At 47.2% G+C, this 20,759-nt stretch overlaps 1 protein-coding gene across 8 annotated transcripts in view; it reads left to right on the top strand.

The window, feature by feature from the left end:
- The window catches only part of UBE2V1 (ubiquitin conjugating enzyme E2 V1), a 30,734-nt gene extending 14,500 nt beyond the window's left edge, over positions 1 to 16,234 (top strand). For 2 of the 8 annotated variants that reach the window (XM_060620042.3, XM_060620036.3), the window contains exons 2-4: positions 3,950 to 4,098; positions 13,335 to 13,460; positions 14,648 to 16,234. In XM_060620042.3, coding sequence (XP_060476025.1) covers positions 3,950 to 4,098; positions 13,335 to 13,460; positions 14,648 to 14,794 — 422 coding nt within the window. In that variant the 3' untranslated portion in view covers positions 14,795 to 16,234. The other 6 variants (XM_060620066.3, XM_060620064.3, XM_078443968.2 and 3 more) reach the window with 5 other exon arrangements.
- The last annotated feature ends 4,525 nt before the right edge of the window (positions 16,235 to 20,759 follow it).

Genomic DNA, 20,759 nt, shown 5'->3' with positions numbered 1-20,759 from the left:
GCAGAGGGAATAACAGATGCCGAAGCCCAGTTGTAGAACCTTGTCTGGAGTATAGTTGGCATAGTTCCTTAAATGTTTTATTTTGTAAATATCAAGATCATGGTAGAAGAAATGGGGATGGGGATTAAAGAATACAGTCATCATGATGAATAAAGTAAAATGATTTAAAAACAGAAAATCTAGAAAAGGAGGGGAGTCGCCCATAATCCTTTGCACCTAAAGATAACCACTGTTACCATCTTGGTCTCTAACCTTTCCAACTTTCTTAAGCTTCTTAAAACGTCAGCGAGCATCCGTATTAGTTTACTGGGGTTGCCATAACAAAGTGCCACAGACTGGATGGCTTACACAACAGGATTTAGCCCAGGAGGCTAGAAGTCCAAGATGAAGGTGTCAAGTGGTCTCGTTCTTCCGAGACCTCTCCCCTTGGCTTGCAGATGGCTGCCCTCCCGCCGTGTCCTCACAAGGTCTCTTCTCCATGCACTCGAGCATCCCTGTTTTCCTTTGTGTGTCTCAATTTCCTCCTCTTATAAGGATACCAGTCCAAGGGCTCATCCTAATGGACTTGTTTTAGTTTATATATATATATTATATATATATATATATTTATATTTTATATTTAAATATATTTAAATATATTTATATTTAAATATATTTAAATATATATATATTTATATTTTATATTTAAATAAATAAATATATATATATATTTATTTATTTATAAATATAAATATATATAAAATATATATATAATATATATATAAAATATATAAATAAATATAAAAAATAAATATAAATATATATAAAATATATATATATTTTAAGAGTTTTTGGGTTTGTTTTTGGGGGTTTTGGGTTGTTTTTAGGAACTCCATACGCAGCAAGGGGCTTGAACTCACAACCCTAAGATCAGGAGTTACATGCTCTACCTTCTGGGCCAGCCAGGTGCCCCAGTGGACCCATTTTAACTTAATCACCTCTTTGAAGGCCGTGTAACCAAATACTATCACACTCTGAGGTACTAGCGATCAGGGCTTCGACATACAAATTTGCAGGGACACAGTTCAACCTACTAGGCCATCTTTGATATTCGCCGATCTCCCTGACATGATTGTGTGTTCTTTTGGGATAGTCATCTTCATTAGTGTAGGCTTGTAAATTAAACAGTAGTAATAGCTGTAGTTCTACACAGTGATTCCCCCACCCCCCTCTGCTGCCCAGCCAAAATAGTTAGTGAGGATTATTAAAGATTTAGATTTAGGGGCGCCTGGGTGGCTCAGTCGGTTAAGCGGCTGACTTCGGCTCAGGGCATGATCTCGCGGTCCATGAGTTCAAGCCCCGCGTCGGGCTCTGTGCTGACAGCTCAGAGCCTGGAGCCTGTTTCAGATTCTGTCTCCCTCTCTCTGACCCTCCCCCATTCATGCTCTGTCTCAAAAATAAATAAACGTTAAAAAAAAATTAAAAAAAAAAAAAGATTTAGATTTAACTGTCTCTGGATGAAAGACATTGCATTGTCTGGCTTTTTGCTTATAATGTCACAAACATCCTTTAATTTTGTGTTTGCTAGGGAACACAATCCAGTATAGCTGAATAATCCAGTTGACTATGTGGATGGAAAACGCCAGTATTTTCCAAATGAGCCATTCAGCTATGCTTTCAGGTTTATTCTGTTTCCTCTCAAATACTATCTGTATTACTTAATATTACCTTCAGTCAGCTGAGTCTTCTGCTTACATTTATGTTAAAAGGAAATTGTTTTCACCATCATTGTACCTGGGAAGTTAGTATAACATGACTTGCCTTAAAGTATTCCTAAAAATCAACACGTGACAGGGCGCCTGGGTGGCTCAGTCAGTTAAGTCTCCCAAGTCCTGATTTCAGCTCAGGTCATGAGATGAAGCCCCTCACAGGGCTCTGTGCTGACAGCCTGCTTTGGATTCTCTCCCTCCCTTGCTCTCTCTCTCTCTCTCTCTCTCTCTCTCTCAAAATAAACATTTAAAAAAGAGAGGTGGCCTGACTGCAAAGTGAGTGCTCACGTCTGTACCACCTAAAATCCTCTACCGCCCCTGGCAAGTCCCTCCCACTTGCTCAGACAAAAGCCTGGGAGCCACCATCATCGGCTGCTCTTTCGTGCTTCTCAGGCAATCTGGCAGCAAATCTTACCAGCTTAGACCCCCCCCCCCCCCCATATCTGGAATTGTGCTACTTCTCACTACCTTCACTGGCTCAAGCCGGTATTTTCCTTTGCCAGGATAATTGCAGTAAGGCCCGGCTCCCTTCACTGTCTTCTGCACACGGCAGTCAGAGGAAGCCTATTTGAAAAAGCAAGTCAGATCCTGTGCCTCCTCTGTTCAGAGTTCCAGTGGCTTCTCAGGCCAGCAATAGTTGGAGCCCTTTAGCGCCTACTGCTTTTCCAAGTCACTAACTCAGATTTAGCTGAGTTGGAATCTTGCAGCTCTTCAGCATTGCAGGCAAGATCCCACCTAAGGGCCTTAGCACTTGGCTGTTCCCTCTACTTGGGAGATTCTCCTCGGCTGTGCAGAAGTCCTGCTCCTTCCCCTCGGCTCTTTAGCCATGACACCTGGTCGCAGTGAGGCTTTCCTTGATCCCCCCATTGAAAATCCTAGCTCCTCCCCCATTACTCCTGCCCCACAACACCACAGGCTGTCACGCTACGTGATTTGTATTTTTGTTTTGTCATTATGTGGTTCCCACTAGAATGTAAGCTCCGTGGGGGCAGGCGTTTTTGTTTTGTTTACTGCTTGTTCCCCCCATTGCCTAGAAAAGTGCCTGGCCTCTAGCAGATGCTCAAGTATTTATTCCAGTTGAACCAATAGTAGCGGGAGTCCCACCTTGGGAAACACTGAGATATACTGGGAACACCTCCCAGGCTGGAGTCCCTCCAGTGGGCTTTTCTCCAGAGTTACGTGGTAAGTGCTGCTCAGTTGCCTCTGGGAGTCTGGCCGGTTGGGGGCTCAGCATTTAAGGCAAATTTAAGGCAAGCTTGGAACTTGCCTGAATTTGAAGCTTTTTCCAGAGGTAATAGTTCAGATGCCAGGGAGAGAGGTAGGAGGAGAGAGAAGCCGGCAGGATCGGTTGGGAAGGCATCCCTGGGAGAGTTGCTTAGTGCCCAGGCACAGGAAGAAAATCGGTGTCCCTGCCCTCCCCCGACCTCGTCCCCCACCTGGCCCCAGTGCTTCGGCTCTGTTCCGGAAAACACCCAGAAATGGCCGAAGCCTCAGCCTGAACTCAGGTATAGTGGCTTGAAACTTATGGGATGGGTTTGTGTGGTTTCTTCCCTGAGCTACTTACCAGGCTTTGGGATTTTTGGAAACGAATCAGAGAACTAGCCACCCTCTTTGGGCTTTTTCACAAGAGAGAAACCATGGCTTCAGTAATTGAAAATTTTATCCTTGGCGCCTTCAGGTGACTCTTAGCTGATCAAGAGGACACCGTTTTGATTTCATGCGGCCACGGTGGCTGTTCCTCCTGAGGTAGTTTGAGAGTCTGTTCCAGCAAATGAGCACACCCTTAGCCTCAGAAATGCATGATAAGAGCAAAATGAAAGGAATAGCCTCTTCCCTTCCAAGGCACTTCGTATTCATGATACTGATACTGATGGTTTTCAACTATCGTGGAGCCAAATTGATCAACATTTAGACACGTAAACTCTCGATGAAGTTTATCAAAGCTACGGAGGTGGGGGGTGGGGTGTCTCTCCAGGCTGGGTTCAGTCGTCGCTTCACCTGTAACAAAACCACGTGCCCCTTCCTGTGGTTACCCTGGTCGGTACCGGAAGCCCTGGGAACAAGTTTAAGGGACGACGACTTTCGGCCTTTTTTGCATGTTAGCATCTGTATTTCCACGGAGTAATAACGAGCAGCTAGATCTAGGCTTACAGGTTCCCCTGGAGTTGCTAGTATCTTGAATTTCTTTCCATTTATTTTAGGAGTAAAAGTCCCTCGCAATTTTCGACTGTTGGAAGAACTGGAAGAAGGCCAGAAAGGAGTAGGAGATGGCACAGTTAGCTGGGGTCTAGAAGATGACGAAGACATGACACTTACAAGATGGACAGGGATGATAATTGGGCCTCCAAGAGTAAGCGTCGAGCTACGGCTATAAATGTCAATGTCTTAAATTCACTGTGCCTCCTTTTAAGAAATATTAGCCTTATCACGGAAAAAGCTCACCAATGGTATATTTTCTGAAATGTGGCTATTCTTTTTTGACCAGTTTCAGTTTATATATTTGAACCTCCTCTGATGCTGTTTAATCCCTCCACATGGTAAGCAAAAACCTGTTTAGACTCCTAGTGTGAATTTACATGACACTGTAGACAGTGAGGTTTGAGGTAATTGCACCCTCAGATGTAGTTTAGAACAAACTCTGGGGCTTATCAGATAACAAGGCTCCAGATACAGCCAGGGTTCTGAGAAGACCCGGTCGAAACGAACTTTGGCCTTCACAGTTGTGGTTTTCATTCACTGTGTCCCAGGTCGGGACCCATGCACCCATATCTTAATTCATCGGGCTGTTCAGCAAAGGCTTCTTGCCTGCCTGGTTGGCTCTGGTCTGTTCCAGGCACTTGGAGACCCAGAGGCCTTTGGGAAGAAGACAGTGACAACGGGGATGAGAAAACTGACCTCTCCTTTAGAGTTTCGTGATTTGTGAGAGTTTCCAGGCTTCATAGTGCCAGCTGACTTTGTTTTAGCATACATAGTGAAACCCCCAAGAAATGTCATCTAGCTCTCATGAGAACCTGTTGTTAGGTTCTCCTGTAGTTAGGTTCAGCCTCTGGTTGCATTTGTTTTACAGGTGAGGAAATAGAGAAATGAAGTTCCTCGCCCAGAGTCCCGTAGCTGCTAATGCCCATAGGGGTCCTGGCTCCAGACTCTGTGTTCCTAACCACTGTGCTACATTGTCTCCCCGCTGCTTAGATTGTGAGTTTTCCTCTGTTCCCATTTGAGAATTACCTGGAGTGTTAAGCAGTCAGTTAACGTAGGAGCGAAGAAACAGATTCCTGCGATGTGACACTTGTTGCAGACAATAGGAGGTTCTGCCTGAATGGAGCAAGACCTTTCCTCCTCCTGCTTGTGCTTCAAGATGCTGGTGCTCTCCTTCTTCTCACTGCCTGCCCAGGCCCTCCACCAGCTCTGTGGGGAGTAGGAAGACCCGTGGGATGTGGTCCCGGCTGGAACAAGGAAGAGGGCCATGCTCACTAAGTGTTAGGACCATCTGATGTTCATCTTGGACCGTCATGAACACTGATGGTGAATGGCTGGCTTTGCCGTTCAACGTTACTTGTTGAGTCATTTTTGACCCTGTACTTTTGGTTTTTTGGGTTTTGAAAACCTATCCAATTTGCTATTTTTACTCATTTGTTTATCTTTTTTTTTTTTAATCTCTGAAAACCAGGATTTATGGATCTATAAAATACTGGGGGAAACCTGATCTAGAAAGCTAGTTTCTTCATGGAAATCATTTCTCGTTGTCTCTGAGAGTCCACTGCGTGGTTGACAGCTTCCTTCACTACATCTCTTCTCTTCCTGAGAATGGGTTAGGTTTCTCGAGGACGAGAATATTCTTCCCTCCCCCTTACTCTCCAGAGCACCTGGAGATGACTCAGAATCAGGTAGTTGTTCAATAGATTTATTAATCAACCGACTGATTTTTAGGTTCTAACAAATTAAGAACGAACCAATGTACAACATTGAGAATCTACTAAATACTGCTGAGTTACACAGTGAAACAATGAATGAACAAAACGAACCACCAAATCCCATTGAAAATATTCTGTTCTACCTACAACACCTTGGATGACCCTGAGTTTCACTTTAGTGATTTCCGTAGGGAGCTAACTTGCAGTGAGTGGCTGCGGTACGCACAGTGCCTGCCTTCCACACATTCGTTTTTCTTTTTTCTTTTTTTTTTTAATAACAGCTTTACTGAGGTAAAAATTCCTATGTCCTAGGATTTGAAAACTGTAGAATACACCTTTAAAGTGTACAGTTCAGTGGTTTTTATTATAGTCAGAATTGTGCACCTGTCAGTAATTTCAGAACATTTCGTTACCCCGGAGAGAAACCTCCCCCATCAGCAGTCACTCCCATTCTGTCTCCCGTCCCCATCCCTCCCCTTTGACAGCCTTTCATTTACTTTTTGTCTCTGTGAATTTGTCTCTTCTGAACATTTCATATAAATGGAATTACACAATATGTGGTCTTTTGTGACGAGCTTTTATTTAGCATGTTTTCAAGGTTCATACATGTTACAGCACTTACCAGTAGCTCATTCCTTCCTATGGCTGAATGACATTCCATTTTGTGGATAGACCACGTTTTCTTCACTCATTAATTGATTGACAGACATTTGAGTTTTTTCCATATTTTGCCAATTATGAGCAATGCTGCTATGAATTTTGTGTATAGGTTTTTGTGGGGGCATATGTTTTCATTTCTCTTGGGCATATACCTAGGAGTGGAAGTGCCTGGATCATATGGTAACTTTATGTGTAACATTTTAAATAACTGTCAGACTGTTTTCCAAAGCGGCTGCACCATTTTATGTTCCCACCCAACAGTACATGAGGGTGTTGGTTTCTCCACACCCTCACCAGCGCTTGTTATTGACTTTTTTTTTTTTCTTTTTTTTATCCCTGTTGTTATGCTTGCCCTGGATCCCCAAGGTTAAAAGCAAAGTTGTAAAGGGAACTGTCTGCTTCTGGGTGCTTCCTGTGACCAGTCTATTTTATGACTAGCATCCCTTATACAAGGGACAAACTGTGACTTTGCAATATCAACATAGTTATTAGTATCTAAATAGAGCACTTGAGTAACTTATCTCCCTATTGTATTTTTGCTGCTGTATGACTCAACAAGAAAATCTTCCCATCAAAAGTGGTCCAGCAAAAAAAAAAAAAAAAAAGTGATGCAGCAACTCTAGGAATTTACTCCGCTCTTTTTAATGTGTTGCCCAAAGGCCCCTATGTACAAAATTATTGAATGCAGCATTTTCAGTAGTAGCAAAATATTGGAAACCACCTCAGTGTCTTTCAGCAGACCATAGTATGTACTGTTTAGCTGTTAAAAAACAGGAGCCAGATTTATGTGTGCTCAACTGGAATGCTTTCCATGATATTTAAGGGCGAAAAGGAAGGTACAAGGCAGTATAGAATATGCTGCCACTGAGGAGGTGGGGGAGAGCAGGAGGTCGTACATATACTGTGTTTACAGTACTTTTGGAAGAACATAAAAGAAATTGGTGACAGTGGTTGCCTTCTTCAAAAGAGATCTAGCTGGCTGGGGCCAGCGTGGAAAGGAGGCTTATTATTTGCCATTTTCCTTTTTGTTCTTTGAGTTGCTTTAAAGTTTCTCATCCAAGTGCCATTTGCAAAATTCTGACATAATGTCCAACTGTCTCCAACAGAGAACAGGTTACAGAGTAGCCAGGTTACAGAGCAGTTTCTCAGCCTGAGCGCCATTCACATCTTGAGCTGGATCCTTCTTTGTTGCGGGGCTGTCTTGTGCATTGTAGGGTCAGCAGCACCCCAGGTCTCTGCTCACTAGATGCCAGTGGCGCCTGTCTCCTCCAGTTGTGACAACCATTAATGTCTCCAGATGTTGGGGTGGGGGCTGGGCAGAAATTGCCTGGGTTGAGAAACACTGTTATGCCTCTGGAGTTCTCCAAGATAATGTTTTTGTGCGTGGGTTAGAGCCTGGGTGTGTGTTCATACACGTACTTCTCTAAAAGTCCCTACACATGCTTAAGAACGAAACATAATTACACAAGTGTGTGAACTAAAAGAAGACCGATCCTTTCCCCCATTGCATTATACTCCCCACAGACTGTGTGTGTTCCTACTGGCTTTTGCTTTTGGGTACACAAACATAAATGCATATCCTTTTTAATAAAAATGAGACCTTGCTCTACACAATGTTTTGCAGCTTTGTGTTTTTCACATAACAGATGGTGGAAGTCTTTCCATATCAGTGCATGTTGATCTGTCTCTTTTTAAAAAGCTTTATGTGACATGTATGATACGTGAATATATCCTCATAAAAATTCTCAAACAATACAGAATATGTAAAGGAAGAAGTTTACTTTGTTCCCCTTAACTCTTTGTGTCAGGAAAAGAGAAAACCATGCTAGATATTTCAAGAAAGCTAATTTAATAAAAGAAGGTGATCGAATTGGTGTTGGACTGCACAAGCAGAAAAGGCACAGTGTGGGAGCACAGAGCTAATGCAGCAGGAAACAATAACTTAGCCCTGGGGCCAGGAAGACTTGGGGGGCACGGGCCGTCAGAACCAAGCACCTGGAGGAGTGGTCCCAGGAGGCAGTGAAAATGCTTGGGGACGTTGAAAGACGCTAGAAGGCAGAGCAGCTCTCAATGCCACAATGAGGGGCTCATGTAGACTGACATGGCAGGAAGAGAAGTCTAATGGACAGGAACAAGTGCCTCCTTTCTCCTTTGTATTTTACATTAGATGATTGTGTGGTTAACTTGACAGTTTAGTCTTTAGGTTGAAGAATATTCAGGTGGTGCCGGCATTAAGTCAGAGAAATGAATAATTAATGTCACCTGAAGATGGGTCCAGTGGCTTGCTCAGAAGGATACCCTGGTGGCCGGTGGGAAGAGGGAGAGGCTTGCTACGAAGGAAGGTTGTGTCTCATCACTGTCTGGAGGGGTGTTTTGCAGGTGCCGGTTTAAGCTCTAAGCCCACCTTTCTCAGCTCTGCTTTGAATACTGGGGCCAGGACTCTGCAAACTACATTTTTCCTTTGTCAGCTGGTGCTCTATTGGGTTCCTCCAATCAGGGACACAGGAGAGCGCCTGAAAGGCAAGAAGAAGGGCCTGTTCTGTCAACGCCACTCTGGTAATGGCCCTTCATCCCAGCATCAGCAATGGGTCTCCATCCAACTCGAGGGGGCGCTCCCAGAGCTGGCCCACAGTGCCTCCTCAGAGGTCTGAGTTCAGCTCTGGAGACCTGTAACCCTGAGCCTCTAGGTCTGAAAAACTGGCTTATTCCCTCTGTTCCCCCAGCCAAGGGACACCACTGCTTTCTGCCGGTTCCCTCTGTGTTAGCTCGGATCCCTTTCTGCCTTTTCAGTCCAGTGACACCTGTTTAACCACTTCCCTATATTAAATTCTCTGTTAAAGTACCTAGTGCTGGTATCTCCCTTCCTGGGCTGTCCCTACCTGCCATATCCCCGCTCTCCAGATTAACTGGGAGCAGCATTCAGTACCTCCCCTCTCACACCTCTTCCTGTGCATTTTCCTTCCCATCTTCAGAGCCACTCCATTAAGGATTTCTCACCTTTTAAAGGGCCCACCGCTCGTTCTCACGTAGCATGTGCCCACCTTGTGCATCACACATAACTTGTGTATACCTGCGTCAGATTTCAACTGAGGAGCAGTTGTCTGGTTAACCTGAATCACCTTTTTATATACTTAGATTTCGTCATTTTGCTTGTTTTTGCAATCAGTACCTTTTCCTTTTCTCATGTATCATACATTTTAAAGATAAATTTTATTTCATAATACTTCTAAGCTTAAAGAAAAGGTGCAAAGGTAGTATGGAATGTTCCCATGTGTTCCCCTCCCCCCCCCCCCCACCTTTCCCTGTTGTTAGCATCTTATGTTGGGATAGTACATTTGTTACCACCAGTGATCCAGATACGGATGGATTACTGTTAACCAAAGTCCATATTTTATTCAGGTGTTCTTAATTTTTACCTCGTGTCTATTTTCTGTTCCAGAATCCTATCCAGGATACCACATTATAGTTTGTCATCCTGTCCCACAAGGGTGGCTGTGGCTGTGACAATTTCAGGTTTTTCTTGTTTCTGTTGCCCTTGACAGTTTTGGAGAATACTGGTCAGGTGTTTTGTAGAATGTCTGTATTGGAATTTATCTGATGTTTTTCATCATGATTAGGCTGGGATTATCTCCTGTATATAGTTTAGGCCCAGGAGAAGTTTGTAATCTCTAGGCTCTGGGCTCGTAGTGTCTGATGCCTGAAACAACCCGTGTGCACATTCACATAGCCACACTTGGAGGGAGGTGTCTGCCTGCTTTTATAGGATGTGCCTATTCTGCACCTTGATCTGTACCAAGAGCCACGTCTTGGCAGTCTTTGTCTGGGCCTCGGTCTTTGAAAAGACGACAAGGTACCCGATTTTATGACTATGCCGAATTTGTTGAGTCAGTCCCTTGCTGGTGGACACTTTGATTGTTTACAGTTATTTTTGCTGTTGCGGACAGTGTTCCACATTTTTGTGCATCAGTATGAGTCTGCCTGTAGGAAATACCTAGAAATGGCTTTGCTGGTTTGAGCTTGTGTGTTTCTCATTCTGATATAGGCACTACCAGATGGCCCCATGAAGCTCAAGCCATGTCAACAAGGTGGAAAGCGTTTCATGATCAAACGACAAATCTGGAACAGTGTTCCTCACAGAGGTGCCATGTTCTAGCAGCTCTTGGGGCGCATTTCCTTTCTTCAGCGAAACCTTTTAACAGGTCCCTGGGGCACTGGTAAACAGAGCAAAAGAAGAAAACCAGAACCCTGTTTTCTACAAAAGTCTTGCTTTGGGCTTTTTAATAACCCTTGCGGTGTCTCTGTGTTCACTTGACTTGAGGCATTTTTTTCGTGGGTTTCGGTGAAATTGCCAGTTGAATGTCAATGGTCAGAAATTTAGTATTTCTTTTTTGCTTTCTAGGAAGTTTGTCACAGAATGCCTATTTTTAAATTAGACTTCATAGTGTCAAGAGTTACGAGATTTAATGTATGGAATAATCAGAAACCTGTTACCAAGCTGTCCACCTTCTTAACCATTTTGATGCCATTGTTAATAGAATGATTAGTAAAAGTGTATCGAGGCTGATAAGCCGTAAAACGTTCTCACAGGTGAATAAATTGATGCATCAGAAACTCCAAAATGTAGATCCAATATTTTAAAAAGACTTACTTTGATAATTACCACAAGCCCATGCCCCCAGGGACTATTCTGTATAAGAGATTCTCTTTCAATTGTGTGACAAACCATTGAGCATGAATGTGGGACACATCCAGAGATGAACTTGGGCTCATACAGTTAACAGATATTGCTGAGTGAGTAGTTGCTGATGGAGACCATGCTAGATGCTAAGGATAGACCTTTTATCGTATTTTCCATAAGTCCCTTTGGCTTCCTTCTTGTGTTTACTGATTTTTTTTTTTTTTTTTTAACTTGTAAAGAGCAATATTCAAGTCCAGGAACATTTGAGTACCAATTCGGTTGAGGCCCCTGCCCTTCTTGTTCTGAGTTTATCGAAGAAGGTCTGACATGAGACTTCAGATGGGGAGTCAGGAAGACTTCTGAGAGGAGGGTGCCCTTGAGCCAAAGAGCTGGGATGGACGCAGAGGCGCAACCGGTATCGGGGCCCCGAGGTGGAGAGAAGTTGGGGCTAGATGGGGCGAAGAATAAAAAGAGAGGAAGGCAGGGGTGCACAGCAGGCTCTGACCCAGGAACATGGGCTTCCTTCTCGGGTCACTAGCGGCCACTGGAGGGGTTAGGCCAGCCGGGCCACTTCTTGCTTTTGGAAGGTCAGTCAGGCTGCTATGTGGAGAGCAGATGGTAGGGGGAGCAAGAGAGCAGAGACCGGGGGTGCTTGAGAGGAGGTGCGTGGTGGAGGGAAGCAGGTGGGTGTGGAATCTCTCTTGGAGGCGGAAGCTGAGACTTTCTTGTGATTGGAAGGTAAGGGGTAAGAGAAAAGGGAATTCTAGGTGGCTGCCAGGTTTTGCTTTATCTAATGGCTAGATGGTGGTGCCACGTACAAGGAAAGAAGAGGGGAAGAGCAGGTTGAGTGAGGGTAGGTGGAAATGCAGAATTGAGTTTAGGTTTGTCACAGTTTGGAGTCCCTGTTACATGGATGTGTAAGGTTCCTGTGGGGATATTATGAATGCCTTCTTTTTTTTTTTTTTTTTTTTAATGTTTATTTTTGAGACAGAGACAGAGCACAAGCAGGGGAGGGAGAGAGAGAGGAGACACAGAATCTGAAGCAGGCTCCAGGCTCTGAGCTGTCAGCACAGAGCCCGACGTGGGGCTCCATCCCATGGACCACAAGATCATGACCTGAGCCAAAGTCAGAGGCTTAACCGACTGAGCCACCCAGGCGCCCCACATGAATGCCTTCTGAATTTTAAAACATGTTTGAGTTTTTTGTCAGGGATTGATCACTGCTTAGACATAATGTTTTCAAGGATTTAAATCACGTCTTCTGTAATTTGTTTCCCCCAAAGACAGCTAGATGTCGCTGTTTACACAGGAGCCTTCACTGGTGCAGCAGGCACCAGTGGGAACACTGGTACCTGCGAGGGGGACCTATTGGAGGGTGGATGGCCTCTGCCTTCAAGGGGGCCAATATTATGGAGAGGCATCACCTTTCACGGTGGTGTTCAGACAAGTAAATGATAACACTGGGACTTCATAAAAGAACAGAAGGCTGGGACTAGCTTGTCCTGGGTGACATTTGACCAGGTGATGTTTGAACTGGGTCTCAGTGGAGGTGTGGCAGCTCAGGTGGGGGCAGGGCGCTCTAGGCAGACGGAACAGCCTGCCGGCAGCAGCGCAGCGAGGAGTCCCATCGGCCTGGGGGGTCGGACTTTGCCGTGTTTTTCTACAGAGCCCCCGTTGGCATTTGAAGGACAGGTTTTTCCTCCGCGGGCCTGGTATCTTTAGCCTCCCGCCTCACCCACTAAATGCCTGTAATCTCTCAGGTCAGTGTCAGGCCTGCAGGGAGAGGCGGCACCTAGCAGTTGAGCTCCCTCGTGTGGCGCCCAACCCCAGACGGATGATGGAGTGGCGAAGCAGCTCTCGCGTCTGCATCCGCGCCCCCTGACTTTGCTTTAATGTTGAAGCGAAGAGCTGCCTCTTCTCTGCTCTGCACATAGTGGCATCTGATGCATTGGCTGATGTCCCTGGCGTGAGCAGACGTTTAGTGTTGCTTCCCGGAGTAAAGAATACTCCTTACACACCACTCCCAGAACATGGGACAGATGTGCAAGGTAGAGAAATTAATAGAAAAACCAGTCCATCTGATTGGACTTAATACTAACTCAAAATTTCAATGATACTGTTTTAAATTGTCTGTCTTTTTATTCCCCCCCGAGACCAGAGTTCATGTACACTAGTGTGGAGACTAGTTACTACTAACTTAACAAATAAGTAGCCTGTGTATAAAGAAAGCATATGCACCAGTTCTGCAGGCAGGAATAAATGGGGTTTCAAAAGATCTGCCTTTTTGAATTCATGGTTTGTCATTGCCTGATGTCTCTGTACCTTTTTTTTTTCCAGACAATTTATGAAAACCGAATATACAGCCTTAAAATAGAATGTGGACCTAAATACCCAGAAGCACCCCCCTTTGTAAGATTTGTAACAAAAATTAATATGAATGGAGTTAATAGTTCTAATGGAGTGGTAAGTTGTTTTTCCTGCCCATACTTGTTTGGGTTGAGAAATGCTTCGTGTTTAACATCAGGGGCACTTTGGCCCTAATTCCGTGTATTCCTTGGTTCTTTGATGATGAAATGCGTTGCAGTATGAACATATGCGGACTTGGGGCGAAGGCCTGTTCCCCAGCTGTATCTAACTCATCACTCATACGACACTTACTCTGGGCCAGCACCGTGCAGGTCACTTGGAGATATCGGCTCATTCCATTCATGAGGTAGAAATGAGGAAACCAAGGCCCAGAGATGCAAAATCTTATCCAGGATCATACTTTTACTTCCTGAGCCTTATTTGTGGTACATAGCATTTTTTTCTGTTTAACGGCCTCGTTTTATACTTATTTTTACTACCATATATGGAAAGCCAGTGTCACTTGTCGTAAGAAGGCAGTAACAGCAACAGTACAGTAAATGCTGCAAAAGCAAAGTGATGTTAATACGTTCTTCCTCCGTGTGTTGCTTGCCAAAGGCTTTGCACCTTTGAGACCTGCTCTCGTTCAAAGGGAAAATCAGCAAGGGTTGAAGGGTTTTACACGTTAACATCATGTGAACTAAGCCTTTGTTTTGAGGTACGCAGAAGACTTGAAAGCAGACTGGGAAGAGACGAGCCTTGTTGCTGTGTGTTCAGGGTTTAAGGTCATATCTGAGTTCCACCTGAAGTCCAGAACCCGGAACTCCACCCACACTTTGGAAAATTTCCTCTGCGACTCTGGGGCAATCCTTGTCACGAGAGCGTGGACCTGGGCCACCGCCTGCCTTGGCTGTCCTACTGCCCTGTGCGTCGTTATCGTCCACCAGGGTGTAGACTTGAGAAAGGACAGGCTCTGAGCAGTGGCAGCAGCCAAGCCAGCCCAAGAGAAGAGGCCACCGTTCTAAGAGCCAGTTGGGTTGAGTCTTGCCAAGTGTGTGAGCCATTGCTCTAAAGGTGGCTTTACTTATCCAAGACTTCCTTCTCCCAAACAGGGACACAAACAGAAAAACAGACTGACTGGAGGGAGGGGATCATGCAGGGGTTCTGCGTGTCGGGTCTCATTGTGTGACTGGCATGTTCAGCTTGAAAAGCGCGTTTCACTCGTGTCGGTAGCTTAACTCCAGCCTGTAGCGATTCATTTGTTTGAGAGCTTGACGGTAGTTTCTTCGTTTGCCTTTTTGTAGGTGGACCCAAGAGCCATATCAGTGCTAGCGAAGTGGCAGAATTCATATAGCATCAAAGTCGTCCTGCAAGAGCTCCGGCGCCTAATGATGTCTAAAGAAAACATGAAACTCCCTCAGCCGCCCGAAGGACAGTGTTACAGCAATTAATCAAAAAGAAAAACCACAGGCCCTCCCCCTCCCCCCCCCATTCGATTTAAGCAGTCTTCATTTTCCACAGTAGTAAATTTTCTAGATACGTCTTGTAGACCTCAAAGTACTGGAAAGGAAGCTCCCATTCAAAGGCAATTTATCTTAAGATACTGTAAACGATACTAATTTTTTTGTCCGTTTAAAATATATAAGTTGTGCTATAACAAATCATCCTGTCAAGTGTAACCACTGTCCACATAGTTGAACTTCTGGGATCAAGAAAGTATATTTAAATTGGTTCCCATCGTAACTGGTGGGGCACATCTAACTCAACTGTGAAAAGACACATCACACAATCACCTTGCTGCTGATTACATGGCCTGGGGTCTCTGCCTTCTCCCCTTCTCCTCCCCCTGCCTCCCTCCCTCCCTCCCTCCCTCCTTCCCTCCCTGCAACAGCCCTCCAGCTTGGGGTGGCTTGCTAGAGTAGGTGTGAAGGTTTCAGGTCACAGCCTGTGGGACTACTGCTGGGTGTGTGGGGGTGCTCCAGCTGCACCCCTGCTTTTTTTAAGTCTTAAATGATGCCCCCCACCACCACCACCCCCCCCCCAAGCCATTGTCCCTTCTTCACTTTCCACCACCACCCTTGGCCGAAGCATAGATTGTAACCCCCTCTGCTCCCCTCTGAAATTGGCCTTTGGTGAGGAATTCAGGGCTCTCCCCATATCTTCTCCCCCACCTTAATCGAGGGGTGCTGCTTTTTCCTTCCTCCTCCTCAACTCCCTTTTTGTACCATCACCACCCAACACTTTCCACAATACTTCCTTGCTTTGGCCAGAAGCCATCAGGTAAGGTTGGAAAGAGTCTCTGACTTCCCTCGTTTAGTTTTGGAACCACATTTACTCACTCTCCACCAGCCTGGGAATGAATATTGGGTCCTCAGCCCTGCCACCCTCTGCTGTCATCGTCAGCTGATGCGGTTTTTTAGCTCAGGTTTTGATAAAGTGAAAAGAACAGTCACCAGGGGTACTCACACCTGCCAGCTCTCAAAGTTCTTGGTGGTTAAACTTGGAGAAAGGCCACAGAAGACACTCGTAAGCACACACGATCCCTCTGAATGAATTTTCTTTTCCTGTAATTGCTTTTGCTTTTAAAAATTGAAGAAGTTTTACACAGGGTTCTCATGTGGTCATCTTGCAATCCGTTTGGGTCTAGTTTGGAATGTGGCAACTGGAACAAAAAGAACCTTGAATTCGGTGCATACTTTGGTTTTGGTGCTGCTGTTTCTCACGGTCCTCAGCAGGGATTGAAAAAGAACTCGGTGTGCACAGCAGATCCCCGAAATTGGCGGGCTTGACTTCCTGGCAAATTGCTGCGTTTTTCCACTTTTCTGTTCAGGACCACTAAATGCTGAGATGTGGATGCATACCGAAATAAAAGCGATTCATTGTGTTCTAAAGTTTTTTTTTTTTTTTAATTTAGTGTTTGTGTAAAACCACCTTTTGAAGCAGCAACTATCAAGTCTGAAAAGCAATCGATGTTTCCATTAATCTTTTTCTGGGGGAAACCTTAGTTCTAAGGATTTAACATCCTGTAAGTAAAGTTTAACATAACAGTATTCCATAAGCAGCCTTTTTATTGTCAGACCATTGCCTGATTTTAATATAATAAAAAAAAAAGTGTGCGTTAATATTTAAGAAGCTGTGCCCTTCTTCCTCTTGGCTTGTCATTTAGGAACGATTTCATGTCTTGGATGCTTTGGGATTCAAATTGATGTTCCCAAAGCGGGGGTCGGCAAACCTTCTCCCACCGAGGGCCTAAGTCAGTAAATCCTTGGGCGGCTTTGTGGGCCAAGAGGCAAAATGGAAGGAAGACCCTATGTAAGTGTTTTATTCGTATAGTGAGAGAAAACAGATTCCCACAAAATTTTTTTATTGATGAAATTCAATATCTAATAATTGAGTACAATCCTTTTTGTAATGTTACAAGTCTGATGGAAAAAATGGAATTCTTTTTTGGGGGGATAACATTTTGCTTCATCAGAATTCAAAGGTAGTATTCCTGATTGTAAGTTGTGAATGTTCGTCTGTGAAAATCCTCCTTCACCCAGGGGCTGTACGGAAACAGGCAGTGGGCCGGATTTGGCCCTTGGTCCACAGTTTGCCAACCCCTGTCCTAGAAGATTGTAGTGAAAAAGGGGGGGTGGTGCTCTCCTTCAAGTAGCTTTAAGCCCCTTGTAGTGCGTACTTCCTGGCTGGATTTAGTCTATTGGGAAGGGGAAAATGGGACTTTCACATGGATTTCTGGTGCGTGAGACCAGAAATTTGTTTGACAGTTTGTCTGCTCTCTACCGTGTAAGGAGTGGAAACGTGTCTGCGGCTGTTTTTATCCAGGATTTGAACTTCCTGCCGTGGTCCCAACCGCCAGCAGGCACGACTTGAGCGTCCTGTGGCAGGGGCCGGGCCGGGCCGTTCTTTTGTGGCTGCTGGGGCCAGCTCAGATGTCAGAGCCTCATCCTCCAGAAAGCACAGCCCGAATGAATTCCTGCCAGATGGTCCCTGGGAGTCCCGTGGAGTGAACCACTGCCTCTCAGCTCCCCTGAAGGGAGTTGGCCGGGACCCGTGTGGGTCCTTTGCCCTCCGTCCTCAGTTACCCTGAGGGAGGACAAGGACGGGAGGTTCTAAACTTGCTTCACAACGCTGCTGGGAAACCCCAAGGCAGATTCGGGGCTGAATCTAAAGGTGACAGCTCCCAGGTGCTGTGTGACCTCCAGAAGGAGGAGCCATCGGAGACGCCGGAGCCTGCACCTTTTACCTTCTTAGCGGGCTAACAAAACTGACCTCAGAGCTTTGGAAGTTCAGCTCGAGTCTCGTGATCACTGTTTGAGTCTGATCTGCGGTTATGTGCCACGGTCATGTGCTCTGCTCTTCCTTGTTGCCGGCGGCTTTACAGGTGGTCCGCAGGTCGGGCCTGGATTTAGGGCAGGGAAGACGCGCTTGTCTGGGGGCCTAGTGTGCCGCTTCACCAGGTGGCCTGCTCGGACCTGCCGGGTCTTTGCTCTCGAAAGAAAGAAGATACATCTATTATTTTTCACTGGGTAGAACCGCGGGGTCCGGGGGTGCACGGAGGTCTGCACAGCGACCTGACAGAGTGGGTGAGAAAGCACACCCTCTGACGCACCCAGAGCAGACCCGCGGTGGGTCTCCAGGACCCCGGGACCTTTGACCACGATCTTGGAGTGAGGGCAGGGCCCTTGTGTGTCTTTGTCCTGTTGAGGAAGTTCTGGAGCCCTTCAGGGGGGTGGGGGTGGGCAGGTCAACGGCACCGACAGGCTCCGCGGTCTGCCGTTGTGTCCACCCCGGCTGTCGGGGCTCCCGGCTCCGCCTCTCGCCCTTCCGTACTCTTCCCCTGCGCCCCAGGAGCCCGTGGACGCTGAGCCACAGACCCCTTCCTTGCTTGTGTCTGCTCCACACTCCTCATCAGAACCCCGGGAGCGGTGGCATGCCATCAGGGCTGTCCCCTTCCTTCCTCAGCCGACGAGGAAATTCTAAGGAAGGGCAGCTTGTGAAAGCGTGTCTTTCCAGGGTGAGTCCCAGTCCACCGGGGCGGGGGCTGGACGGGCCACAGAGCTCTGAGCCGTGCGCGAGATAACTGAACGTACCCCGAAGGCTTTCTTGTGGGGATCGCAGGAGGCTACCTGCCCTTGCTTGTAGTCCGAGCCTCCATTGGCTGGCGGGAGGTGACCTTGGAAGAGGGGAGGCCTAGTGCCGGCCTCACTGCTGCTGCCGGACTTCCCACCGTGAACAAGAAGGCACGGGCCGCACGTCGGAGTTCGGGGGTGGGTGAGTATGGAGATGCTGCCCGGTGCTCGGGACGTGGGCTCGGCGAACGCCAGCTCTTTGATTTGCAAGAGAAGCCGTGAATGCCGATTTTTAGGTGGAATCCACTTCACTCCCCGCGTAGAACAGAGACCTTCCCGGCTTGTGGGCCACAGCAGAGAGCTCCGTGGACAGACGGCTCTGCCACCAGCTGCACCTTGGCCCTCCCCTGGTTGTTACCACGGTGGCCTTTGGCCCCTGGGAGGCTTGTGGTCCTGGAAGCCCCGCCCACGGGCATACCGTGGGTCCTCAGAGCATGGGCAGCACCACCTGTAGCACAGGTGGAAGCTTCTAAGAAGCCAAGAGTTGCTGCAGAATTCACGAAAAACAGACCCGTGTTTCACGGAGTCCAATGCAGTCCCACTGTGAGACGTGCCATCGTTTTTATGTACCACCAAGACAAAATTGCTGTCGCTGTTAAATGTAAGACGCTACTGATTACGAGGAACGTCCCAATTCCACAAATGTTAAGATGTGAAGGTGTCCAGCTGGCACAAGCCAGGTGTATGGTCACTTGCGGCAAAGGACAGAGGCGGTGGCCTCACTGGTGGTGACGGACAGTCGCCACATCGCATCGCCCGCTGAAAACACTGATGGGCAAACCTACGACGGGCCAACCCGAGCCGGAGACCCCATCTTTGCCTTTACTAAATACAGAACACACGGACCTAGGAAGCACTTCCAACAGCAGAAAGGGAGTAGAGCGGAAGGTGAAGTTCTCTCTGGCCTCCGAGCCATCGTCTCCGGGCCAGCACCTGCGTCGTGGGCCCTTCAGATCCGGTGGAAACCAGGCCTCCCTCCGCTCCCCTACCTCCTTCCCACCATTTGTTTTTAACACGACCGGGAACGTGGCCTCCACTCTGCTCTCCCCCTGCAGGTTTTTCTTCCTAAACGGGACCTGCCGAGGTCCCTGGGGAGGAGCCGTGTGCTTCTGAACAGCCGCTGAGCACCCAGTAGGCAGTGGACCCCCACCCCGCTCCCCCGGCCCTGGGTCTCTGACGTTTTGCAGCCCTCACCTCACCAGCCTTAGGGTGCGTGTGGGTGTGTGTGTGGGCATGCGTGCACACATCTGGAGAGTCAAGTCCCGGGAGTGGGCTTCTCCATCCAAGGACGTGGGCACTTAGTGTCATTTTCAAGTTGCCTGCCAAGGGGATAGCATCTCACCCTCCCGTCAGCAACGTAGGACGGGTCTCCTCCCCTCCCCGTCCCTCTGATCTTACCTCTCTGCCCGCCCATCTTTGAGCTGAGTTGGCTATGTGAGTCTCCTGCGCATTTTCTTAGGTGAGAGGCTGGGTCCTCTCAAATTGAAAAGTCGTGTTTTTCCCTCCCAACCGTGACCTCTTTGTTAGTTTTTCCTACCAGTTTGTAAGAGTGCCTTACATAAAAGAGTTCTCGCTGTCTGAGACGGACATTTGACGCATACACGGACGGGTCTGGTGTTCTTGGCAGGGTTAGCTGATGGGAGGCCACCTCCACCAGCCATCGAGGGCCCTGCGGTACAAGCAGCTCAAATTGGAAACCTTCGCTTGTGGTCAGCCGGGGACGTTTTCAGTCCCTCCTCAAGGCCCGTCCGCCTCAGGGTCCTGTAAATGAATAGGGGTGAAGACAGGCATGCGGCCCACAGAGCGGCTTTCTGACACCACCCATCGTTGGCTGCGTGACACGGGTGTGTGTCCTGATGTGTCCTGATGTGTCCTGCCCCCGCAGTGCTTGGAAGGGCACAGACTCCGTGCCGATGGGTGGGTGCACTAAGAAACTTCTTGCTTCCGGAAGCCGGTTCTCACATCCACCAGTACCTTCCCAGCCCAAGCCGCCATCACCTCCCTGGGCCCCCCCCCCCTCCCGCCCCGCAGCCCCCACAGGCCATTCCCCACACAGAAACTCAGCCTAGAGTGCTCGTCACGCTCTTCTCTGTGTGCCTGGCTCTCCATCGCCAGGATAGCAGCTCGTTTATATCCTCCCAAGAGAGGCTTTCCCACGCCCTCTCCTCCTTCGGGCACAGCACCCGCCTGTGTTTTGTTCTGGGCAGTTACTAACATCTAACAATATCTTCAGTTATTCTTCTTTCCCTCCTTGGAGCGGACCTCGTGCAGGTGAGGGCCTCAT

This window comes from Panthera onca, chromosome A3, assembly GCF_046562875.1.
Source record: "Panthera onca isolate mPanOnc1 chromosome A3, mPanOnc1 haplotype 2, whole genome shotgun sequence".
Lineage (NCBI taxonomy): Eukaryota > Metazoa > Chordata > Mammalia > Carnivora > Felidae > Panthera > Panthera onca.
The sequence above is the reverse complement of the archived record's forward strand: the minus strand, read 5'-3'. Positions and strand labels throughout refer to the sequence as shown.